The sequence below is a fragment of the Littorina saxatilis genome, linkage group LG2 (genome assembly GCF_037325665.1).
Source record: "Littorina saxatilis isolate snail1 linkage group LG2, US_GU_Lsax_2.0, whole genome shotgun sequence".
Lineage (NCBI taxonomy): Eukaryota > Metazoa > Mollusca > Gastropoda > Littorinimorpha > Littorinidae > Littorina > Littorina saxatilis.
The window spans coordinates 22,494,557-22,522,293 of record NC_090246.1 but is presented as its reverse complement, the minus strand read 5'-3'; the positions used below and the strand labels follow the sequence as shown (position 1 = coordinate 22,522,293).

Sequence of the window (27,737 nt, the reverse complement as noted above, 5' to 3'; positions counted from 1 at the left end):
TTTGTTGCTTTTTTTCTTGTTTCCCCCTTTTCTTTTTGTTCTCCCGTGTTGTTGGTTTTTAAGTAAACATTAATATCATAGGGAGCTTACATACTACTTATTCATTCCAGCACGGTTCAGAGCTTTACTTTAGTCAATAAATTAACTTTGATGACACTGGTGTGGTTTTGTGAATGATTTAGAATGCTTGAAAACACTGTGCTCTTTCAGGATCAAACCCCATTCCAGATGGGTATTCACTGAACTCTGAGATGTTAACATACCCCAAAACACACACACACACACACACACACACACCTTTTCTCCTCTATCTCTCTTTCTGTCTCTCTCACTCACACACTTGCACACACAAACACACACACACAAGTACACACACACACACTCACACACACACACCTAGGCTTTTCCACACAAACGCAGAAGACCAAAAGGAGAAAAAAAAAGAAGAAAAACACCATATTTAACAAGTGGAATCGTTTGTCCGATGTATTTGGGCATTTTGTCCAAAAATGTTCACAAGTAGAAACGACAGAATGCTACTGCCTCAGTAAAAAAACTAAAACAAAAAGACACCAAGAAATCTTCAAATATACAGCAATCACTAGCATTCTTCTTGAGAAACATTAAATCCTGCAATGGTTTGAAATTGTTCAACAAAGAAATATTGTATGTGTAAAGTGTATATATGCACAAATTATAAAGCTGACATTGATAGAAAACGTATGCTTTCAGAATAAATACTTTTAAGTTCTGTTTTTCACTGTTACTTCAATGATTTAAAACATGGAAGAAGAAAACATAGGAGCAACCAAACGCTTGGCAGTATGAAAGCAAAGAAAGAAACCTCAACGAAACGAAAACAGAGGAAAATTTTCACATCCATACAAGTCTTCTCCACCCCATGGCTAACTTAATTTAACTTCCTCTTCAAAAGATCTGTATGTATGTTGAAATTATATATATGCAGTGAAGAAATGTTGAGTTATATCTTCTACAATTGTTTTCTTACGAAAACGAAAAAATCAAGTCTGTTTATCTTCATTCTAGACAGAATCGTTACATTCTTTCTTTCTTTATTTGGTGTTTAACGTCGTTTTCAACCATTCAAGGTTATATCGCGACGGGGAAAGGGGGGAGATGGGATAGAGCCACTTGTCAATTGTTTCTTGTTCACAAAAGCACTAATCAAAAATTTGCTCGAGGGGCTTGCAACGTCGTACAATATATTACCTTACTGGGAGAATGCAAGTTTCCAGTACAAAGGACTTAACATTTCTTACATACTGCTTGACTAAAATCTTCACAAAAATTGACTATATTCTATACAAGAAACACTTAACAAGGGTAAAAGGAGAAACAGAATCCGTTAGTCGCCTCTTACGACATGCTGGGGAGCATCGGGTAAATTCTTCCCCCTAACCCGCGGGGGGGTAGAATCGTTACATCATGTACACCTATCGCATACACTACTCAAACTAGAGGATTGATTGTACTGGCTGCAAGAAAGACTCTTTCTACCAGGTGGCTAAATCCAATACCGAAAAATAGCACACAAAGAAGATAAGACAAGAAGAAGCGGATAAAGAAAAGCAGTAGCAGTGAGTTTAGCTCAACATTCCAGTTGTTTGATATCTTTTGAGAATTAAATTTCTTATTGCTAGTTGTTCTGAGACCTTTACATACATGTACTTCAATGCCAGATTTCCATAGAGACCTGAAATGGCAGTTTTTCAAATACAATTTTGGCAGTGTTTAACCGTGAATTTGCGGTGCGTCACCCATCATAATTATGTAAATGCACTGATAATGTGAAAATAAAAATAAAGTGGGGTATGGCAACTGAACTAACACACAACAAAGTTTATGTTGACAATGCCACATTTCCAACAGTAACATCAACAAAACTAAATACATTTCATTCGCACATGTATACCACTTCCAAGACAGGATGTCTCCAGATATGCTGCTAGCTATCTCTTCATCAAAGAGAAATTATTATTATGTAACAAACCATAGGCATCACAGGTGCACATACTGCACTTATTAAATGTGTACACCTCTGTTTTGAGTTACATGCACTGAACAGCAACAAATATATGTTACATCAATACTAAGTACATATTTACAATAAGCTGAAATACAGAAAAATACATAAATAAGACAGACATCTACACAGTCTAAAAATTAGGTAGTTCTTTGAAATTGTAACCTTCACATTCTACGCTTATCTACAATCACAGAGCAAGAGCCGTTCTTGCTTTGTTGCATTTTTATACAGACAGAATGAGATTGAGAGTCTTGCACAACTTTACAATCAGTCCTTTTTCTTCAAAAGAAATTAATTAAATTAGAGATTTTTATCTCAAGACTCCCAACACAGATTAAACCTAATCACAACACAAACTTGCTTTAGTACATTTGTACTTAAAATAAAAGCAGTTTGCTTGTCAATTTTTCGTCAAAAATGGAATCTTGATTCGTTTTCTCTGTACACTCTTGTGCATTATCAATGTTCCTAGAACATAAATGGCAAGCTCATTGCATCAATTACCTGCATCAACTTTGTGATGAATTCAAGAAGCAAAACACCAAACTGGAAGAAAAAGTTACATTTTCCATGCCAGGTACTGAGGTAGGCTACAAGCTTTCTTTCTATGGGCTTCTACAATGAAAAACAACTAACAGGTCAGCTAACCTGAATGGTCAGCCTTTGTATATAATTATCTACACGCATTCTATTCTTGGAGACAAGCGAAAACAGATAAAACTGGCAGAAAGTTGTTTCAAGAAAACACATGAAATGACCGCACAAAATGTGATCAAAAGCACTGTCAAATGTGAGAAGATACATGTATTACCTAACATTCTAAAACTGGAACAGTAAAATCACACACGAGTCTGCTGTGAGCAAGCCATTGACCACAAGAATCACAAGTCCAATGGCTGTCTGAGAGCGTCTTTGAGCTTCAGAAATCATTATCACCAAATATTCTCCTTTCTGCACCATTAATCTGTCTCATAGTCATACATTAAAGCAAGCTGAAGTTCAAGTTTCTATCATTGCTTCAATTCCTGACACAACACCAATGTTCTTGCAGTGCCCTTGTATTGATGCATATAAATGCCACCAAAAGTGCAGTGACAGCACCAGATTTCACCATCATGTGTTGCCCTAGGCAGACAAAACTGTCCTTGTCAAGGGTGACACCCACTCAAAAGCACTGTCCATTAGTTCAGTGGGGAAGGGGAAGAGGACGTTCACACTACAAACACTGCCCTTTTGTCAACAAAAGTGTGTACTGGACTGTACACATCTACGTGATAAACTTGGACTGTGTAGGTCTTCCCTTTTTTTAAATACAGCAAACACAAAACTTATTGCCAATGCCTGCACCTTGCATCACACACACGCGCATGATTAGGTACCTGCTGACTTCTCAAAATACAACGATCCATAGGAACTTCAAACACTCGTCTTCAGTCCTCTCCCTTTGACTTGGAAGCATGTTTGTCCACAGGCACAGCTTGGGTTTCCTCAGGATAGTTTACTCCATCGTTTGTTCTCAGGTTGGTAAGAATGGGAAACATTTCTAAAATGTCAGTTGGGCGGGGATGTAGCTCAGTCGGTAGCGCGCTGGATTTGTATCCAGTTGGCCGCTGTCAGCGTGAGTTCGTCCCCACGTTCGGCGAGAGATTTATTTCTCAGAGTCAACTTTGTGTGCAGACTCTCCTCGGTGTCCGAACACCCCCGTGTGTACACACAAGCACAAGACCAAGTGCGCACGAAAAAGATCCTGTAATCCATGTCAGAGTTCGGTGGGTTATAGAAACACAAAAATACCCAGCATGCTTCCTCCGAAAACGGCGTATGGCTGCCTAAATGGCGGGGTAAAAAACGGTCATACACGTAAAATTCCACTCGTGCAAAAAACACGAGTGTACGTGGGAGTTTCAGCCCATGAACGCAGAAGAAGAAGAAGAAATAAAATGTCAAATTATGAAAGTTCAAGCAGGTCTGTCTGTGGTGTTGACATGGTTGGGGGCCAATCTTGCCCACTGATAATTATGAAGTAATAAATAATGAATGTAATAACTACAGAACTATACAGAACCATTTACTTTTTCACACAACTCCAACCACTTCAAATTCTCCATTGATTCCAAACTTCTTCCCCCTGTGTTGCTGTTCTTGGAAAGCTCTCAGGTCTTTGGCAGACATTTTCTCACCGTTCGGCCCCTGCACATGACTTTGACCTTGACCTTGCCAAACATTCTGCGACTTTGGGCGCTCCTTCAAGCCGTCATGCATAGAATGGGGTCGAGGAGCAGGGTGGTGGTGGTGGGGGTGGTTTTTCTGGTTGTTCAGAACGACGGGAGGGGGAGGAGGGGGTTGTGAGGTGACCTGCTGGTGTTGAGTCACCATAGGGTGGACGGGTTTGACAAAGGGGGCGTAGTGTGTGTGCTGATGGGGATGCTGCTGTGGTGGTGGGTGGGAAATGGCAGGAAGAGGGTAGTTGGCGTAGACCTCAACTTCTGAGGAGTATTCAACGACACCAGTGAAAGGGCTGTTGCCATGGCCTGTGAACTGCTGTTGCTCTAGCAACTGGTTGGTCTGCTTCACGAACGCCTTGATCCTCTCATGCTTGCTCTTAGGCTCTGGTGTTGGGACTTCTTCAGCAACTTCGCTCACAGGAGCCACATTATTATGATTGTGATTGTGGATGTGGTGGTGGTAGCGGGACTTCTTACCGGCCGCTGTTTTGACTTGCTGCTGTTGCTGGTTCTCTTTGTCGTCGTTGTTGCGCGGAGAGCTGAAGCCACTGTCCACCACGCCCATCTCTCTAAACTCACTGCCCAGTGCACTGACCACACAGTGTTCTGCCTGACCCTCCCCACCACCCTGGCCGCTCAACGTGGCGTCACCCATGGTCGTGCCGTTAAGCTGTGTGGCATCCTGTGAATCTGTGAATCTTTGCTGTGCCACATCACTGACCATTTCTGACATGTCTGAATTCTGAAAGTCTGCTTCCCTCGGGCTTGTACTTCTCAACTCATAAGAATTCTGCGAGTCAAAAGCTGCAAACTGTGGGGAACGAATGACAGTCTCCCCGCTTCGTTCGCTCTCATCGGCGGTGCGGTCAAGTGTGTCCTTGCTGCCAGCACTGGACAGAGCAATGTCCGGTTCACTGGAGATGTTGCCGCGGTCAAGACTACCCTCAGTGTCCAGGACCAGCTGGGGGACCTGGAACTGGTTGATCTCCGCCTGGCAGAGAAGCACCTCTCCTCCCCCTGCTCCCTCCTCCCCTATGCTGCTGTCACAGTAGCTCATGGCAACGTACTGCGGTGTGGTGTCAGGGTCTAGGGTCTGCTGCATGCGAATGGCGTCACCGCACATGGTCATGTACTGAGGGGACGTGTTCTGGCTCACACCTTCACCTTCAGACCTCATCTCCAGGTGAGAGTAACGGTAGGCCTCATCCTGTTGGTGAATCAGGCTTCTGGAGTCCTCCCTCATCAGGTGTCGGGAGTCTTCCCTCACAAGGCCTCTAGAGTCTGCCCTTACCAGGCCTCGGGAGTCTTCTCTCACAAGGCCTCTAGAGTCTTCCTTCACCACGCCTCGGGAATCTCCCTTCACAAGGCCTCGCGAGTCTTCCCTCACAAGGCCACTAGAGTCTTCCCTCACAAGGCCTCGCGAGTCTTCGCTCACAAGGCCACTAGAGTCTTCCCTCACAAGGGATCGCGAGTCTTCCCTAACAAGGCCACTAGAGTCTTCCCTCACAAGGCCTCGCGAGTCTTCCCTCACAAGGCCTCGCGAGTCTTCGCTCACAAGGCCACTAGAGTCTTCCCTCACAAGGCTTTGCGAGTCTTCCCTCACAAGGCCTCGCGAGTCTTCCCTCACCACGCCTCGGGAATCTCCCTTCACAAGGCCTCGCGAGTCTTCCCTCACAAGGCCTCGCGAGTCTTCCCTCACAATGCCTCTAGAGTCTTCCCTAACCATTTTCTTCCCCCTCTCCTCCTCTTCCTCGCCCCCTGCGCTTGCCCCACTGGGGCCACTGTCTCTGTGAGTGATGTCATCGCTGTTCAGCAGCTCAGGACTGTTCAACTGTGAGTTCATGTCACTGATACTGTTGACAATGTTGTTGATGATGGGCTGATGCTGGGAGCAGCCCTCGGGGTATCGCTGCTCCATGGAAGTGTAGGGCGTCCCTCGCTGGGTGGACACAGTGTCAGGGTGGAGAGAAGACGCTGTGGCTGTGTTGCTGAGGGTGGGGTGGTGGTCAGCCCTGGACGGCAGGTAGGCTGAGGCCTCCTGGGTCACGTGAAGCTCTGCCTCCTCTAAGTGGTGCTGGCGATTCTGCGGCAACCCCATGCAGTTGACTCCACTATCACGCGACTGAGCCACTGTCGAGTTCTTCTTGGGCATGCGCCCTTTGTACTCTATACTGATATCGTTGCTGGCTGTACCAGCGTCAAACATGCCGTACTGTTTGTGTCCTTTATGCCGCTTGGAGCGATGGGATTTCCGCTGGTGTTGAGGGTTGTGAACTGACTGCGCCTTCCCTGCTTCTGAGTGTTCTTGCTGGGCTGTGCTGTTGTGCACTATTTGACTGGGCATGACCACACTGTCAAACTGTGAGGGGGGAACGTCATAGCATGGCGTTGAATGCCACGGAACACTCTGCCCGTACTGACTAGGGCCTGGCGTGGAGTAAATATTGTTTTCTTCTAAACTGTATGGGGCGACATGATCTGTGCGTTGGGAATGAGGAGGAGCACCCATCATACCATAGTTCTGCGTGTGCGATACCGGCACATCGTAGTTGTTCTCCTGCAGGGTTTTCCTGTGATCACGATGCTTGGGGTGGTGGTGGTGTTCACGCTCACGTTGATGATGATGGTGATGGCCGTGACCTTTCCTGACGTGGGAGCCGCTCATGCGATGCTGCTGTTTCATCTTCCGCTCATCCTCCCTCCCGCCCCTCACCGCATCCGCCGCTGACACGCCCTGCATGTGTCCTAGCGTGGCATACACATGACCCTGTGACCTGGAGGTCAGAGGGTGGCTGTGGGTGGGGTACTGAGAGTACGGGTGGGAGGACTCTGTCATGGCTGTCTGCATGGACCCGCCTTCAGCCCTGCCGGACGACGGGAGAACGCTGGCTCCCGTCAAGTGCCCCCAAGTGGCAGACTTCGGAAGTTGCTGCGTGACCCACTCCTCTGTGCGACGTTGCCGCTCCAATTGCTGCTGGTACCACAGCCATTCAGGGGGAGGGAACTGAGCGGAGAAGGTGACGAACTCCGCCTCGGTTGACTGGCTGCAGGCAGCAGAGGTGGTGGAGCCTGTGCCCGTGCCGGCCGAGGTTGACTGCTTCTTCTTCTTCCGCCCGAAGATCTTGCTGAATATGGAGGCCTTTTCTCCTGAAACATGATACAGGAGATGTTGAAACATGTCAGCATCTAGAATACAAAGTGTGAGGGATCAAACACACATGTGTGCATGCAGGCTCTTAAATTCTAAAATTAGTAAAAACACACAAATTCTGTCTTACATATTTTTTTTTAATAGCGCTGTTGATCTGCATTTTGTATGCACTAGCTGGCATGATAGTGAATTAACACTTTCTACCCCACCTATGTTGACCAAGGTTCTTTTAGCCGAGACCAGCTGTGCTGCAGCAGGTCACTCAGAATTGTAGGAACTGTGTAGTAACTGTGTAGTTACAGGAAGCGACTGAAGCTAACAGTCTGAGAGGATATATCCGTACCTGGGAGACAATGAGTTAACTCCAAAGTCTAGATGAGTAGATCCCAAATAGCATGCCTTACTCTCAAGAAAAAAGTTTAAAGTTGAATTCCTCTCAGTCGGCCAATAATACTTTATGCATCGATTGAACACTGGATTTCCCTTCTTTGAGCCATGTGACGTCAGAGGCCTACAAAACTTCATATTTAGGCGGCCAGCCGAGACTACAAAATAGTGCATGTTTGTGTGCATTCAATCATAAAAACTCTAAAAAGGAATTCTAACCAGAATCGATCGATACATAAACGTTATTTGTATTTTTGACCAAAATATGACATTTTACACAGATCTCGACAGTCATTGACTGCTAGCACAGTCTCGGAGGAACACTGACTGTCTCGATTTGTGTAAAATGTCATATTTTGGTCAAAAATACAAATAACGTATAATGTGTAACAGTAATGAACCAATATGGAAACTTATTTGTTATAATAATATTCAATCTCTTTAACCAAATTGCAACTCACTGAAAAAAACAAGGTTAGTAAGATACTAAGAATGTCACCTCACAAGAGCTCTCTCACCCAAGGGAGAAAACTACACACACACCAAATCATTATAGAAAAACATTTACTTCCCTTGAACAAGCTTACGCTCAACTACCATACATCTAATACTGATAGACTTCATGTTAGCAATGTCAATCAAGTGATACTTTATTGGTCACACTTTATTTGTCACAGTATTTAATGTACATTCAGATCACTGGCTCACCCTCTTTCTCCTCCTCTCTTCCCCCCTCTCTCTCTCTGTCACAGTGACCCCCCCCCCCCCCCCCCCCTCCAACACACACATAATTCTACACCTTGCAACTGCTACGGAGCCCATCTCGATCTCTCCAACCCTTCCTTGCTCACCTTTGTCTTTGTCTTGATTAAGGTTGCTGGTCTTCAGGTTCAGGTCCTTCGTCATGGCTTTGGCCTTCTCTGTCTTGAAGCGTGTTGATGCAGAGCGTTTGAAGTCGGCAGCATTCTCCTTCTCTGCCTGGGCGGCTCTGTCCTTGCCACGACACGCTCTGACACTGTGACTCCGAGGTCTCGACTTCTTTTTCTCCTTCTCCACCTGGTGGCTGCTTTCAGAACTCTTGTCCTCGATCTGAGTCACCTGGGGAATTACATGCTTCAGGTCAGATCGTTATTTGTGAGGTCTCCAATGAGTATTGATTCACCTGGGGAATTGTAAGCTACAAGTCATATCATTACCTAAGAGGTTTTCAGTGAGTATTGGTGTTATTGGGGACAGGAGGGGGGGGGGGGGTGTTATCTATGACAGAACTGAGATGCAAATCTGATGTATGATAACGACTGCAACACTGTCATCTTCTGCTTGGCCTTTCTGTAACCAATCATGTGATATGAAAAAAAAACAAGTTAAACAAGTCGCGTAAGGCGAAATAACAACATTTAGTCAAGCTGTCGAACTCACAGAATGAAACTGAACGCACTGCTTTTTTCACCAAGACCACATACTCGTAGTTTTTGTCAGTCCACCGCTCGTGGCAAAGGCAGTGAAATCGACAAGCCATGCAGAATAGTGCGGTAGTGGTCGCGCTGAGCAGAATAACACGCTTTTCTGTATGTCTATTCTTTTTAGCTTACTGAGTTTGTTTTTAATCCAAACATATCATATCTATATGTTTTTGGAATCAGGGACCGACAAGGAATAAGATGAAATTGTTTTTAAATCGATTTCGGAAAATTAATTTTAATCATAATTTTTATATTTTTAATTTTCAGAGCTTGTTTGTAATCCAAATATAACATATGTATATGTTTTTGGAATCAGAAAATGACGAAGAATAAGATGAAATTATTTTTGGATCGTTTAATAAAAAAATAATTTTAATTACAAGTTTCCGATTTTTGATGACCAAACTCATTCATTAGTTTTTAAGCCACCAAGCTGAAATGCAATACCAAAGTCCGGCCTTCGTCGAAAATTGCTTTGCCAAAATTTCAATCAATTTGATTGAAAACTGAGGGCGTGACAGTGCCGCCTCAACTTTTACAAAAAGCCGGATATGACGTCATCAAAGGTATTTATCAAAAAAATGAAAAAAACGTCCGGGGATATCATTCCCAGGAACTCTCATGTCAAATTTCATTAAGATCGGTCCATTAGTTTAGTCTGAATCGCTCTACACACACACGCACAGACAGACAGACAGACAGACAGACAGACAGACAGACAGACAGACAGACGGACAGACACACACACACACACACACACACACACACACACACACACACACACACACACACACACACACACACACACACACACACACACACACACCACCACCACCACCACCCTCGTCTCGATTCCCCCTCTGTTAAAACATTTAGTCAAAACTTGACTAAATGTAACAAGTCGCGTAAGGCGAAAATACAACATTTAGTCAAGTAGCTGTCGAACTCACAGAATGAAACGGAACGCAATGCACTTTTTCAGCAAGACCGTATCACTCGTAGCATCGTCAGTCCACCGCTCATGGCAAAGGCAGTGAAATTGACAAGAAGAGCGGGGTAGTACTTGCGCTGAGAAGGATAGCACGCTTTTCTGTACCTCTCTTCGTTTTAACTTTCTGAGCGTGTTTTTAATCCAAACATATCATATCTATATGTTTTTGGAATCAGGAACCGACAAGGAATAAGATGAAAGTGTTTTTAAATTGATTTCAACAATTTAATGTTGATAATAATTCTTATATTTTTAATTTTCAGAGCTTGTTTTTAATCTAAATATAACATATTTATATGTTTTTGGAATCAGAAAATGATGGAGAATAAGATGAACGTAAATTTGAATCGTTTTATAAAAAACATAATTTTTTTACAATTTTCAGATTTTTAATGACCAAAGTCATTAATTAATTTTTAAACCACCAAGCTGAAATGCAATACCGAAGTCCGGCCTTCGTCGAAGATTACTTGACCAAAATTTCAACCAATTTGTTTGAAAAATGAGAGCGTGACAGTGCCGCCTCAACTTTCACGAAAAGCCGGATATGACGTCATCAAAGACATTTATCAAAAAAAAAGAAAAAAACGTTCGGGGATATCAATCCCAGGAACTCTGATGGAAAATTTCATAAAGATCGGTCCAGTAGTTTGGTCTGAATCGCTCTACACACACGCACGCACGCACGCACACACACACACACACACACACATACACCACGACCCTCGTTTCGATTCCCCCTCTATGTTAAAACATTTAGTCAAAACTTGACTTAAATGTAAAAAGAACTTTAATTAAAGAAAAAGCCAGTTTAATTGATGCTTCACACATTCAATTAACACTAAGTGCTGCTGATGTTGAGTGATGGCAGGGAATGGGCAGAAAAGAATAAATTAGGAAAAACAGTGATGATTATGAACCAGGGAAGTCAATGTTTAGCCATTCCTCAAAACTCATGACATTGTGTTGCTATTGTTGTTGGTGATGATGTGTGCAAGTGTGTGTGTGTGCATTCATGCATGTGTACTGAAAAAAAACCACCTGATGGCATCAAAACAGAGAGGCAAACACAAAGGTGAAGTTTCTTACCTGGCATGAAATGGATCGGGTGGGCGCCCTGTAGGGTGGATGCTGCTGCTGCTGGGGTGGGAAGACGGGTATGTACATGGGGTGATAAGGCAGCCAGGACGCCGTGCTGGTGGGGTCTGTCGTGGTGGCCGGCATGTGGTACATCTCTGGAGTGACCACACAGTAGCCACTGCCTGCACACACACAATAAAAAACAATCCATTGATAAAACGATCAAACATCAAAGCACAAAGCAAAAGTCCACAAGAAAAGAAGCATCGTTGCTGACAAATACGCTGACACCCTTGAATGCAGGCAGTGTGTTCTTTACCAGGGTTGGTTAATAAAGTGCCAAGAGGTAACAAAACAATATCTGTTGTCAGTGACGCAAACCACCAACAGAACTTGCTGAAACTGAGCTAGGATGGCATTCACTTATTCAGCAGCTGAAACACACACACACACACACACACACACACACACACACACACACACACACACACACACACACACACACAAACACAGGGTGGGGGTGTCAATGAACTTGCTAGTGTGAAAAAGCTGACCAGGGACCAGCGTTCTTCCCTCTCCGAGCAAAACACACACACACACAGTGACACGCAATCTCATCCCACCCTATCATTCCCTCCACCCTACGCCATCCACCCAACCGTTCCTTCACCAAACCGCTTCCATCCTTTCTCATTTAAAAAAATAAAAAATAAATAAAGTGTCGCAGTCTCTCGGCGAGGCCATCCCCCAGCTCGATTATCAGGGGCAGACCACCCAATCTGACAAGAGTGAAAAACGAGCGTATAAACCGGTGTCTCAGACGGCCCTTGCCTCATTCCGAAACGCAATGAGCCAGGAAGGTCCCCTAATCCCTACCCCCCACCCCAACCCCCCAAACACCCCATGAGGGCTGTCCACGACGTCACATTTTTTCCCCTCGGAGGGGAGGGAGACAATCCCTGGGGCGAGGTTGGGGGATTAAGGACAAGGCTTGCAGAGCCGCATCCTTGCCCCTGAAGCAATCTTCCTTTCATCCAGGGCTACGGCCACGATCCGGGGTCGATGTAGCCTACAACACAGCCCTGGCCCTGTCTCATCAGTTGAGTTGTGAAGGATCGGATTCTTTTACTCTTCAACGAAGGACTCCGTCTCTCTTGTTCTGTCTGCCCTCGTGAATCGGCAACGAACGAACGAAAGACAATCTCTCTCTCCAGCGAACGAACAAATGACAGTCTCTCTGTCTCTGTTTCTCTTAAGCGACAGCTTCTTTACATCTTGGAGACATTCAAACTCTCTCTCTCTCTCTCTCAGTTTGCAGCGTAAACTGTAAGAAGAACTGACAAAAAGCGCGAACATCTAGCAATATGTTGAGGTAAAAATGTAGGAAAACTAGTTTTCTGCTAGAACACCCCCCCCCCCCCCCCTCCCCCGCCAACCTACTCTCACTCTCTCTCCCTCCCTCTCTCTCTCATCCCCCTCCCCTACGGTACCCACAACCCAAATTCCGGCCTAAGAAACAAAGCGGAAGAAATGGCTGGCAGCACTCTTAACGACCTCGTGCACCGGAAGTGTCGCCATTTTGCCTTCGATCCGAACCTCGAGAATTTTGTGCCCAGCTGCTGCCCCTGACCCTGGCTAATCACCGGACCCAGGTCGGCATTAAAAAGAAAATCAGACGATTAATTAATTGTTGCTTGAGGCTTGGAAAGACTGAGACGCAGCGATGTGGCTGGAATTAAAGGGCGAGGTGGGGAAATAGTGTGTGTGACTGATGAGGGTGGGGGTGGTCTTCTTAGTTTCTGGCTTTTAAAGTTCTATTTGTGCCGTCATTAAAAGCAACCCTCTATTGATAATCAATATTTTTTCTGCAATCTGTTTAACTAACCCATATTTGGGGAAAAATAGTCCCCCAGAACGTTACTGGCTCTTGTATGGATCTAGCATTTGGATAAGACCAGCCGCCAAACTAGTAGACAACAAAAAGACTGAGAGTGTGTGTGTGTGTGTGTGGGGAGGGGGCATGCTTGCGTGTGTTCGTACACTTAATAAATTGCCACAAATAAGAAGTGATTACACAATGGCTGCCAAGAAGTCTTATAATTATTATAAACTACGAAAATCCACCAGACAAGGCACCAAAAACAAAGAACCATCGCTCTCTCTCTCTATGAAAAGCGACTCAGGCAGATTACTCTACTCCTTTTTAAACCTACATCCACTCACAGAGAATAATATTCATAAAGGTAACAGGTGAAATTCCCTCACACCTACCATTCCCTGGGGTGAACTCAATTTGATTTGCCGGCACAACTGACGGGTGTGTGTGCGTGTGAGCGTGAATGGCTGGAAGATGCCTGTCTGATAAAGCGTGCTACGTTGCCCGGTGAATAGGAAACAAGCGAGAAAAAATGCTGCAAGCTGTTATGTTAACAAAAACGGAAAAAATACAAGTGAAGTCACGATCGAGAGATATCGTGCATGGTTCTGCTTTTCTTTCTTTCTTTCTTTCTGTTATTTGCATTTTCTTTTCCATTTCTAACCCCTTCATTTTCTCTATCGTCTTATCTGCCTTGTATGTCTCGATGAATTTGATCTATACAAAATTGGGAGAGGTCCTATTGCCAAAGAAAAAGCATAAAGGTACTACTGTTACAAGAAGCAAAGCTTGCAATGGGAATCAAATGAAAGAAAACTTCACACACAGCAAAAATACACTCGCCTTTCTGCTTTGCGTGACCTATCACAATACCCCCCCCCCCCCTATTCTCTCTCTCTCTCTCTCTCTCTCTCTCTCTCTCTCTCTCTCTCTCTCTCTCTCTCTCTCTCTCTCTCTCTCTCTCTCTCTCTCTCTCTCTCTCTCTTGTATACATGTATGTTAGTACTGTAAACTCTCTCTCTCTCACACACACACACACACACACACACACACACACACACACACACACACACACACACACACACATTTTTGTCCACATAATCTTCTCATTACCTCGTTATCTCTCGGTACGTGACTATTTCCTTTTCCTCATTGCTGAATCATGTTCTGTCTTTCTACCTATCTGGTTGCCTTTTGGTTTCCATGAGGCTTTTCGTTTTTGATATTCCCCTTTATCTCTTCCCGATGTAGCTGCCAGTCTTATCCCAAAACACACTTCACTGCAGCTCCTACTGTTTTGCGATAAAGCATCTCCAGTTTTGTAGGCTGAAAAAATGAAAGTATCTAGGTATTTGTTTGTTTGTTTGCTTAACGCCCAGCCGACCACGAAGGGCCATATCAGGGCGGTGCTGCTTTGACATATTATAACGTGCGCCACACACAAGACAGAAGTCGCAGCACAGGCTTCATGTCTCACCCAGTCACATTATTCTGACACCGGACCAACCAGTCCTGGCACTAACCCCATAATGCCAGACGCCAGGCGGAGCAGCCACAAGATTGCCAATTTTAAAGTCTTAGGTATGCCCCGGTCGGGGTTCGAACCCACGACCTCCCGTATCTAGGTGGATGGCAGAGCTCGCAATCTTCTTCGTCTTTTTCTTCGTTCATTGGCTTAGACTCCCACGTACACTCGTGTTTTTGCACGAGTGGAATTTTACGTGTATGACCGTTCTTACCCCGCCATTTAGGCAGCCATACACCGCCTTCGGAGGAAGCATGCTGGGTATTTTCGTGTTTCTATAACCCACCGAACTCTGACATGGATTACAGGATCTTTTCAATGCGCACTTGGTCTTGTGCTTGCGTGTACACACGAAGGGGGATAAGCCACCAGCAGGTCTGCACATAAGTTGACCTGGGAGATCGGAAAAATCTCCACACTTAACTCACCAGGCGGCCGCGGCCGGGATTCGAGCCCTCGACCAGAGCTCGCAATGAAACGTATGCCCTTAGGAAAAGACCCTTAATCAATGTTAAATTTTCTTATGATTGTTATCATTACTGCTGTCTTTTGCTTTTTGTTTTCTTAGCCTATATCAAATATATCCTTTCTCTTCTTTCTTAGTTTTTAGTTTTGTGTGTTTTGTTTATTGTGTTGAGAGAGAGGAAAAAAAACAGAGAGAGAGAGAGAGAGAGAGAGAGAGAGAGAGAGAGAGAGAGAGAGAGAGAGAGAGAGAGAGAGAGAGAGAGAGAGAGAGAGAGAGAGAGAGAATGGGGTGTAAATACACGGACTGATGTACCAACATTGGTCACTATTCGCCTCATCAATAGACTTTGCTTCCTGTGAACTAAACTTATCCCTTTCAGTTGAATACCGGAAGAAAACAGACACACAGACCACACTCATGTTTACCTGGTCCGAACTGGACAATTAGTCGGTATTTACATCATCAATACACTGTTTGTACCGCGTACTAAAATTAGCACAACAATGATCGACCCAATGAGCTTTTCATTACAAACTACCTTCATACTGACACAAAAGGAAAAGGCGCAAGACATAACTTTGCTTATAATACTATCAAAGTGGGCATAAGAACTATGGTCTTCCTTTTGTGTTTATCTATCGAAGACGATTAAAAACAAATCAGTTTCTCACCCTCTTTGATACTAGGCAGGGCTTATTATACCCGACTTTCCTTCCTGGACCTCCAAAAATCTGCGAGTGAAGAGAGAGAGAGAGCGAGAGAGAGAGAGAGACAGAGAGACAGAGACAGAGAGAGACAGAGAGACAGAGAGACAGAGACAGAGAGAGACAGAGAGAGAGAGAGAGAGAGAGAGAGAGAGACGCGTACGATAGCATGTTGTATTAAAGAGGAGAAAAACGCATTTTGATACTAAAAATAAATGCAAAAGATTATCATGCAATTGCACAGCAACACTATTCCTTCTTTTCCACTTGTCTCTATCATCCACCGTTACCTTTTTCGTTGGGAGGGGGGAGAGGGGGGCTGATGATGATGTTGAGTGTCTTGAAGAAATGCTCTCAGATCAGTCGCCCTTCCTTACGCAAAATGTGTCAAGATTTTACAACAGCTTGTTAGCTTCTTCGCGTTCCGCTCAGGTAGCTGTTCACTACAGCGCTAAGCCGCCACTCGCCGAGTATGCCTTGTACCCGTACCCCGTTACACGGCTCTCTTTCCTCCCACACCTTTCATGCTACCCGGGGTTGACACAGCAAGCTGCTGATCACAGGTGCAAATCTCTCAACTCCGATAACGCAAGCAAGAGAAAACGGACATGCAAACAGAACGTCTTTCTTGGAGGGCACTAGCGTTTTGTTCCCAGGCATTTATGTTTTGTTGCCACGTATTTACAGCGGGCTTTTACCTGTCACCTACAAACCCCCACAGCACCCGACTGACGCGACGACAAAGAGACCTTGGCTGTCTGGAATGGCTGATGAGTTTGACTTCACTCCACTACTACGCCAGGCTGAGTCACTGACCGAGCGTGTAAGGTCTTCAATGGTTGATTAGACTTACTGCTTGTGGTGTTAGGCCTAATGTTTCAAAATGTAGATCTGGAACGCCGAAGAAGAAGGGAAAAAATGTAGTTAACACGGTCGGTGTCAGTTTTTGTGACTGCCCCACTGGCACAATGCCACTTCACTGAGCTGACAGTGAAAGCAAAGAGGGTGAGAAACAGACACTCTCTTTGCTCAAAGTGACATTCTCTGTGGTGGTCGAAAACAAACAGACAAATTAGAGGTACGGAAAGAGAGAAGGAAGGAAAGACTGAACAGGAGGTGGGAAGAAACGGAAGAAGAAAGACAGGAATAGGTAACAGCTTCTTCTTTTTCTTCTTCTTCTTCGTTCACTCATGTTTTTGCACGAGTAGATTTGTACGTGTATGACCGTTGTTACCTCGCCTTTCAGGCAGAAAATGCCGATTTCGGGGAAGGTAACAGCTTAATACAAGCACAAACGTTCAAGGAAGAAAGCAAGACAAATTGAAGAAAGAAAAAGAAAAGGGGAGAAAAAAAGGAAAGAACACAGAACGCCATTGAGATAATAAGAAAAGGAAACAAAAGGGGGCGAGGCTGACAAATAGCTCTTCGTGTTTCACACAAACTCGAGGTCACAACTAATCTTTTTGGCAAAACACGATTTCACACCCCATCGATTTTCTTCAGCCAACTTGAAAGCTAACTTAAAGAAACGTCAATTAGTCGTCAAAGGGTAAGCTAACACTAGTATTGAAAATCTGTTGGAAAAATTTGCACCTGTCAAACCCTTCAGCTTCTCGATCCATCACACCTTAGCAAATCAAATCTACAAGGTAAATAAGCCAAGTTGCGAACCACTATTCAAAACCTTTTCCACTACTAGAAGCAAAACTTTTCCTCACAATAAGGCTCCTTTAAAAAGTACACACATTTTACGTGATGTGAAAAAAGATTTCTCCTCCCGGTGAACGTCCTCAAAAACTTGCACTCATTTACGTGATGTGAAAAAAGGACCCTCTCTATTCGCCCGGTGGTCCACCCCGAATGATCCAATCTTGAATCGGGTGCACGGCTACCCGTCACCCCGCCCCCCACCCGTTTCTGGCCACCTGCACACACCTGGTCTTTCTTCACATGGGCAGGGAAAGTGTTGTGCACTCTATCGTAAAAGGACAAGGGTTAAAGGATCTGTCCAATGTTGTACAACTGCTGTTTTATGGTGCAGACACCAACGAGCTTAGACCAATTAACCATGGAATGAAATAATTCTTCTTGTTTACAATCGTTTCTATGGATACCGAATGGCGCCCTCTCGCTTCGCTTTGGTTTGGTGTGTTAGGAATCGAAAACGGATTGTGCTAGTTCAGACAAAATCCTGAAAACAAAAATTGAGCTTGATGTCCTGAAAGATTACATTCGTAAATATATAGCATGCCTCTTCCTCTCTTCGGATCTTAGATCCTGTCCGAAGTCAAGTCTACGTTTCTCGCAAGCATGCGCACGCGCGAACACCACCACCACCACCACCATCTCTCTCTCTCTGTCTCTCTGTGTCTGTGTGTGTGTGTGTCTCTCTCTCTCTCTCTCTCTCTCTCTCTCTCTCTCTCTCTCTCGCTCTCTCTCTCTTTGTTTCTACCTTGTACCTTACTTTCTGTTGATATGTACATGTTGATCAAATACCTACATTGCTGCACGTACAGCTTCTTTAATAAATCCAGCCAGCCCAGGTAATGGTTGTATTCAGTTATTGATGAACACAAGTTTCGCCCGAGGGCCGGGGGCAGTGAGTATTTGCCTGCACGCGGCTTCTTTGTACCTGGCACGGTTTACCTATTGTTGGCTTCTGTGGTGTATCTGCGGCGCGATCACAACTGGAAACACCTGCGCTATACTTTTCCGCCTGCAACTGGGTCAGTGAGACGAACAGCTTTCACCAGAGTATCACTCAGTGTATCGTTGAATTCAAAAGCATACTTGTGTTGTGTTGTGTTGTGTTGTGTTGCATTTAGAGAGTTCATGTAAAGAAAGGAGAAAATTTTGTTTTGGTAGGAGTAAAAGCACACACACACACACACTCACACGCACGCACGCACACACACACATACAAATGCACGCGCGCGCGTAACATCAAAAATTAAGGAATCTCTTCCGAGCAACCAAAGGCGCTCCTGATCCTTCTTTTTTAGTGCCCTTCCACAAAAGTGACCATCAAAACCAAGCAACAACACAATGACGTCATTTCATCGAAGGCGACCACTAAAAAAAGGTATCACATTGTACCGTTGTATTCCAAAATCCTTATTGACTCACGTTTGTGAAACTATGCAATGATCCTTTTTGTCCGTCTGTGTGTTTGTCTGCGAGATGTTTGGTTTGGCAAAGACTGACATTTGACGATGTAGGCCTACTTCAGTCTGGAGAATGCTGATCTAGCGCGAGTTATACTGAGGATGAAATTAGTTGATGTATTGGCGTTTTAAAACGTGAGCCTTGTTGGCTTTGCCTCTTGTTTCATTATCTCCCTCGCGCACTCCTTGCCAGCTTCGGCGTAATATAATATGATGCGTAATACGCTGCAGTTGATGCGTTTTGCGTTTTTCTTGGCGCTTCTGCCTGTCACTTGTTTAACCGGGGCTTACCTCCTCTGTGTCCTATGTAAACGCACGACAGATTACTAACAAAACTCACAACAGGCCGCGGTGTTTTCGCAGCAGTTCGTACTCAAACACAAGTTGCGTGGTTGGAAAAACCAGCCTGCGCAAACTGCCTTGCCATTCGCTTTTCATTAAAACACGAACATTTTCTTGCAATAACAGACTCGTGCAAATCCAATTATCGGTTTGCCGAACGAAAAGCAAAGTAGGACCATAACAGTAAAGGCATCCTTGGGGAGGTGTCACTCGCTGGCAAGAAAAGTCTCACAGCATTCCTGTCATTCTGCTTGAAAACTACTGACATTTCCGACAAAACTATTGTCATTTCAGACATAACTACTGTCATTTCAGACAAAACTACTGTCATTTAATGATTTTAGACAGAACTATTGTCATTTCAGACAAAACTACTGTCATTTCAGACAAAACGTCTGTCACTTAATGATTTTAGACAGAACTATTGTCATTTCAGACAGAACTACTGTCATTTCAGACAAAACTTCTGTCACTTAATAATTTTAGACAGAACTATTGTCATTTCAGACAGAACTACTGTCATTTCAGACAAAACTTCTGTCACTTAATGATTTTAGACAGAACTATTGTCATTTCAGACAAAACAACTTGAATTTCAAACAAAACTACTGTCATTCATTTCAGACAAAACTATTGTCATCTCAGACAAAACTACTGTCATTTCGGACAAATCTACTGTCATGTCAGACAAAACTACTAGAATGGAATCTAAGACAAAACTACTGTCATTACAGACATTTCTGATTCGAGGAGAAATCAAAAACTTCCTTCAGTACTGACAGCTAAACACACCGACTGATTTCTTGTTCCATTCAGACCAAGGCAAGATTGTGTAATTGGACGGTATGCGAACATCTCCCAAGACGAACACATTCCACACTGGTTTACGTCAAATTCCGACGCCGTGACATTTTCCCCTAAAAGCCTTCAAAACCAGACCACTTCACTAGACATGGCACAAAGGGTCTTCCCATAAAAGCCCTCAAAACCTGGCCACTTCAGTAGTCAGGGCAAACAAAAAAGGTCTTAGAAAATCACAAGGGAGGCGTCAAAGACCAGTTTCGACCAACAGAAATAAATGTGAATAAAAAGGTTATCTCAAGAAAACTCAGGGGAGACGTATTAATTTTCTCGACCCGATTTGTACTTTCCACAGGCATACTGGAACTACAGCACTTCCTATCATTTCTTTATTTGGTGTTTAACGTCGTTTTCAACCACGAAGGTTATATCGCGACGGGGAAAGGGGGAGATGGGATAGAGCCACTTGTCAATTGTTTCTTGTTCACAAAAGCACTAATCAAAAATTTGCTCCAGGGGCTTGCAACGTAGTACAATATATGACCTTACTGGGAGAATGCAAGTTTCCAGTACAAAGGACTTAACATTTCTTACATACTGCTTGACTAAAATCTTTACAAACATTGACCATATTCTATACAAGAAACACTTAACAAGGGTAAAAGGAGAAACAGAATCCGTTAGTCGCCTCTTACGACATGCTGGGGAGCATCGGGTAAATTCTTCCCCGTAACCCGCGGGGGGCACTTCCTATCAGAAAATTGGATGTCTTGCAAGTGTCCTCGAATGAACAGTCTCTCGAAGCGCACAGCTTTCACACAACATGATGTAGTTTCTACAAACAAACAAAACGACAACACTTTTCGACAGTGGTCAAACTTAAAACCAACTAAATTGGATGTCCTACCACTGTCCTTGAACGGACATTCCCCAGAAGGGCACAGCTTTCACGCAAGATGCGTACACTCTACAATTATATAAAACCACAACACTTCTCGACAGGTCGTGTTCGTTTAACTCACAAAATTGGATGTCTTCACAATGTCCTGAATTGACTATTCCCATGAAGCGCACAGCTTCAACATAAGATTTGTATCTTCTTCAACCGTACTAAACCACAACGACTTTCGACAGTTAATGCCGGGTTCTAGCGTCAACTCAAGAACATTGTAAGTCTGAAAAATGTCCTGGAACGACCATTCCCCAGAGGCGAGCGGCTTGACCCTCTCCCCCCCCCCCCCCCCCCAAATAAGATAAAATAAAATAAAAAGTTAGTTAGTTAGTTAGCTGTTGCTTTTCGGATCCAGCGGACCATAATAGGCCAAATCAGGACCCCACAAGTTAATCATTACACATATTTAGATTAAGACAATTCTAATATACAAAATCAGTAACGTCACCCGAAGGCAACAAAAAAGTCAAAGCAAAACACTATATGTCAAACAAAGTAAGTAGTTTTAAAATTCAAATCTTAAAATAAAGACCAGACTCCTTTAAAAACCCAAAAAGAGCTGTAGAGCTGACCTCTGTAAAAATACGTTTCAAGCTCGAGGTGCCAAAATACTTTTCTCGTTGATCATACAGATCAGTATTTTGCAAAGTTCTTTACAAAACCACAACACTTCCCTACAGTTAGTGTTCAAACTTCAACCCAAGACAATTGGAAGTCTTGACTATGTTCTGGAATGGACGTCCCCCAGAGAAGGACGGCATTCGCACAAGATTTTAAACCCTAGTTTTCGCTCTCTCCCGGTGTGTTGGCATCATCCCAAAGAGGGACATTATGGTACTGTTTCACACGGCATTGCCTCCAGAAACCAATTAGTCCAGGCTGGCATCAAGTCCCACAGGGAGCGCAAAGTGTAATCTGCTCTGATGGAATCGTTAACACCCAACCGATCTACTGCGCCCCGATCTCAGTTCCACCCCCATCACACCGCTGAAGACGTTTGTAGAATATTCCTCCCCTTTCCTTCCCGTTGACTCAATTCCGAAGTCACCAGTAAGAAAACGCCCATCTTCGCTAACCTGTAATGGAAAACCGCAGTGAGAAACATTACACTCTGTAATGAAAACCGTGATTGAGAAACATTACACTCTGTAATGGAAACAGTAAGTGAAAAACGTTACTTGTTCTCTTCTCGATCACCTTGCCGAAACGCGTCTTAGCCTAATCACAACACAATCCCAGCCATCACCATTGCCCCAACTGAGGACTCCGTTTGATTTCACAGAGCTCTAGAAGTGAAGGAACCGTTTGCATCGCGATCGACGCTGAAAAAGTAACATCTATCCTTCTTGTCTAACTCCTTCCCGACGGCTCTTTCCTTCGTCTAGTTACACAGACACAGATATAATGACAGACAGACCGACACACACACACGCACACGAAATAGAGAGGGCAAGAGAGTGTGTGTGTGTGTGTGTGTGTGTGTGAGCGCGTGCGTGCTTCCGTTCGTGCAGGCGTATGCACCCCACCCTATTCCCCAAACTCCCACCATCGTCAACCACAACCCAGGGGAGCATTAAGGTGATACAAGTGTGATGAGGGGATGTCATCAAATGCCAGCAGAGCCACGACCCGGTCGCTGGCGTGAGTCAAAGGGAGGCAAGCGGAGCAGGATGTCGTCTCCCTTGGGAGAAGAGGGCAGACAAGGGATAACAAGAAAGTCTTGGCAGGAGCTGTCTTTGACGGGGCCTTTGGGGACTCGGGATTTGGTTAAATATTCCTGTGTGGAGTCATTCGCTTCTGAATGGCTTTGAGGAATTGACAAGTCCTGTTGCTTAAAAAGCTGGCTGTGTGTATGTCTGGCTCCACGTGACGTATATCCCGCCCAGTCAAGATAGCCATCAAGACTCCTTCTCACCACACATAAGAAATTAATAACTTTTTGTTTAATGTTAATGTCCGCAAAAACTGAGCCAGGGATCCTTCTGTAAGCTAACTGTGTTGACAGCTGTGTCGAGATGATGACACAACGCGGCCAATCCACCGTGTAAACTCCGTGTTTCATGACAGGACCATCTGAAGCCAGAGAACACCTACAGCCAACAGTTCCTTGAAAGCCCGCATATTCCTCGTAAACTAAGCCAACAACTTCCAACACAATCTTCACTTTCAGCCCCATTTTGAAATACCGCAACAACAGCTTTCCAGAACTATAACACGATCGTATGTGTTCTTTGTTTGCATGGCTGTCCAGTGTGTTGTCCCCCCACATAGCATATCAACCCTACCTGTCCCAAGATAGGCCAATTGTTCCTAAGAGGACGTAAAAACTAACTAGTCAGTCAAAGCCCTTGCACCCAGTGACCAAACCTCCGTCAGCCCGCCTGGTGTACGAGTCACGAACCCCTCTCAACACCCCGAGGGCTGGTCTACTGTTTGTCTGCTGTCAGACCTGTCCACTCCTTCAATGAGTGACCCGTGGTCAAACACTGGACACACACTTCTCGCTGCACTCACGACACGGGCATTTTGCATCGCATTGACATCATGTCCGCGTTATGAATGACAAACCAGTGGACGAGCAGTAACTTTCTCCATCCTTTCTCCGGCCACACGTGCCGGTCACTGACAGCGTGTCAGAGCCTGTGGTCGTAAAGCCGACCAGTCCATAATCAGTCAGTGGACACACGACACCCGTGACAGTCCGAGACGCGGGAGGCATTGGCATGCGGATGACAGCAAAATAAATCTGGAGACAGTGATTGAGCTACAAGGAATGAGCTGAGATTGTGTTCACTCTTCCAGTATCAACTGTTTGCTACGAGCATTATCTCTTGACTAAATACAGTTGACCAGAAGAAGAAAAAAACTGTTCAACTCAATATTTCTTTGACCACACGCAATTTGAGTTCGATTCAGCAGAGGAGACCAGAAACCTTCGATCAGCCCTAGTTCGACCACGTAACCAACCATTTTGCCCACACTTGTTCAATGATTCATGTCAACTTCACATTCTTAATGCACTGCAAGCCAATCGATGATTAAAAGTGCAGCGCATCTTTTCATTGCATAACACTTAAACAACGGAGCCTTGGATATGGACAAAGATCCCATACCAACCACCAACCACCACCATCCCCCCCCCCCCCCACCACCCCTCCATCCCACAAAGGGCCACTACTCGCTGGACGGCAAGGGTGACCGGCCAGATCAAGGATTCAAGACAAGCACAGAAAGGACGTCTGGGGTGGTGTCCACGAGAATGTGTCTAACTGGGTTGGAACCAAGCACTTGATCGGATTGGTTGAAATCTGAATCTGAAATCTCAATTTCCAGCAATCCGACCCAGTGTTTGGTTCCCTCCCAGTTGACCACTTTCTCGTGCACATCACCCCTGGTCAATGGACTGCACGTGTGCATGGTCAGATCAAGGATTCAGGCCAAGAATAGCCTTGACGTCTTGTATCCCTAAGCACTGCTGAGCTGCGTTGATTAGATATGGGGGCCACCCGACATTACTAATACCACGGCCTAATCCGTAACGGTCTCGCCCCGCCCTACGTGTCCTGGACAATAAATGAGGCCTAATTATTGTGGCCCGTCTATCGACCGTCTTTAATTGTACCCTGTAGTAATTAACAATGACGAATGGCGGGCTTTGCTTTCAATCTCGCAATGCGATGTTTTGTTGTTTGTGTTGAGAGATGCATTGTCAGACGCATGCGTATGAGTGCATGCATGCAGGAACACTTGCATGCAGAAATGCACACACACATTTACCCACGGCACGTTCGTGCACTCGCGCACACACACACACACACACACACACACACACACACACACACACACACACACACACACACAATGGCGCGCGCGCGCGCACACACATACGTCATCTGCAAACACATGTAGTTAAGCCGAGTCAAGAACAACGCCTCAACCCCCACCCCCCGGAAAACAAAAACAAAACAAAAATCCTATTTAACAAAGTAGGCCAAGTGTTCAATTCTACAACGATTCTCAAGAAAACTACCAGAAAGCCAGAGAAAAGCGTGAAGAAAAACAAAATGATGCATGGCTTCCCTGATGAGCAATTACGGCTACAGGGGTAAAAACCCTACAAAATGCCAGCCTCTCATCCCCCCGTCCCCTTTTCCAAGCGGCAGAGACAGAAAGAGAAAGTGGAGAGAAGTCAAGGGCTGGGATGAGGGTGCTCCTGACATCTGAAAGAGTCCGACGTGAAGCAGGCTACGTTCTCATCATGTTGGCGAGTCACACGCGTTTTAATTTTTTCTCTTGCATTGTTTTCCGGCTAGGCTGGGGTTTTTTTTCTTTTCTTTTGTTAGGATTATCCTTCAGCAACCAAGTTTAATGCCCTCCTCCAAAATTGAAAAAGCGAAGCGCGCTGCGCTATTTGATGGAACGAGCGCAATCAGTGAAAGGACAGTGAAACGCACGTCCGTATACTGACAGACAGACAAACAGAATGACACACACACACACACACACACACACACACACACACACACACACACACACACACACACACACACACACACACACACACACACACCAAAATATATGAACTGTGGTGACCTCATGCGTTGCTTTTTTTTCTTCAAAAATTAATAGATGACAAAAAAATCACCTAATTACTGCCAAATTAAAAACACATTGCACAAAAGCACAACACTCTGCTTCTTTTGTTTGTTGCGCACTGCCTTTGTTGAACCATGTTTAGACTTCACAGAGAATACCAGACACACTCTCTCTAATTAACTATTGCATCATAATTACTCTTCTTCCATCCTTCTTCCCTCTCACCAACATAACATTTTCGACAGAAAAAAAAAAGATCCGTCCCCATTTGCATTGTTTCTGATCAATCAACCGAGACGGAGCAGAACAATTGCAGGGCTGACTGCGCATTCCTTGATTGCAGGCTTGTTGTCGACCCAACAATTCACTGTGACAAGCAGCTACACCATTGTCTCACACAATTACCGAATCACGATGAGATCTCGCGCGTGTGTGTGTGCGTGCGTGCGTGCGTGTGTGTGCGTCCGTGTCTGTGTACGTGCGTGCGTGCGTGCGTGGGTATGACTGTCCCTGTCTTTCTCTCTGTTCCATGTATGATGTTTCCATTTACAGATTGTGCGTGCGTGCGTTTCGCAAAACCCTTGTTGCATATCTTGTGCTGTATTGTGCACACAGCTTTCACTTTCTAGATTGGGAAAAATAGTCTTGCTATCCTCTGTGTCTGTTCCGTCTGTTCTGCAGATTTAATAGATTTATTATAGCGCGCAAGCTCTTTACAGGTTGTAGCAGTAAAAGGAATATTATGTCAGTTGTCATCAGGGATTAGGAACGACTGCAATGGAACACCGAACGCTGCGGCAGACCGTCTACTCAAGTTCAGATAACTTATAAGTGATTACGCTAAGGATAATGGGAACAATTTTTTATTCCTTAATTACCCGTAAACAAAAAAATCTTTTAAAGTCACAAATACTAACAAGAAAACGATCTCATGATAGGGCTTTTACTGGCTTTCATACCATCTCACTCAAGAGAAATGGGCATACTTTAGAATAAAATTAAAAAAAGTGATGTAAGGTTAAGAAACTGAACAGAAAATGATATCATGAAACGATTAATTTTAGCTTTCATGCAATTTCTCAGAGTTTCAATGAAATTCTGAGTGCGTACGATTTGCGAAGCTTGTGTAAGTCACTTCAAATCTCAGGCAAGGCTTCAAAAACACAGACAGTAGTGCAGTGCCTGTACAATATGTAGCGATTACTTCTGTCTGAGTGTCTCTTCCTAAATAAATTCATCATTAAGTAACATTAATGCGCACAGACAGACAGACAGACACACAGACAGACACACAGACACAGACACACCAAACACACACACACACACACACACACACACACACACACACAGATACAGAGATATAGACAGACGCACACACACACACAAACACACACACACACACACACACACACACACACACTATAGCACGATATTGTTACTTGAGGTAAAAAGTTCACACTGATAATCACTCGCAGTGTCTTGCCTTGATGCCCGTGATAAAAAAAAAACCACCAGTGGTGCTAGGCCGTCTTTCAGGGGGAGGTGAACAAGTCAGCGTTGTTAATCATGTGTCGATTATTTCACTTGATACTCTCCTTGCCCCTCGGACCACATGCTACTCTATCATCGACCAATACAAGTTATTACAGTACTCCTGCGGTTCGCTGCCCATGGAAATTCGTTTTTACAGCTCAATTTGAGCGCGCGAAACGTGCGTCTTTGCATCCTTTTCAAGGAAGGAAACGTGTATTCTCACACAGTTGAATGGGAGTTCAATATTTCGGTTTTTACAGCTATTTTGGGGCGCGGAAACATGCGTTATAACAACCCGATTTGGTTTAAACATAAGTTTATTTTAACAAAGGTTACAATCATGACATGTATTCAAAGTTCACAGAAACAGCAACAAGCTAGAAGCTTATAGTGGTGTTCCTGCATGACAGTACAACATATAAGGCGGTAACGGC

At 44.5% G+C, this 27,737-nt stretch overlaps 1 protein-coding gene across 1 annotated transcript in view; it reads right to left on the bottom strand.

Moving 5' to 3' along the window:
• Nucleotides 1-472: 472 nt before the first annotated feature.
• The window catches only part of LOC138958501 (uncharacterized), a 77,164-nt gene continuing 49,899 nt past the window's right edge, over nt 473-27,737 (bottom strand). Inside the window, exons 3-5 of the mRNA XM_070329674.1 lie at nt 11,354-11,526; nt 8,662-8,908; nt 473-7,419 (exon numbers count right to left, since the gene is read on the bottom strand). Coding sequence (XP_070185775.1) covers nt 4,124-7,419; nt 8,662-8,908; nt 11,354-11,526 — 3,716 coding nt within the window. The 3' untranslated portion in view covers nt 473-4,123. The remainder of the gene's footprint in view (nt 7,420-8,661; nt 8,909-11,353; nt 11,527-27,737) is intronic.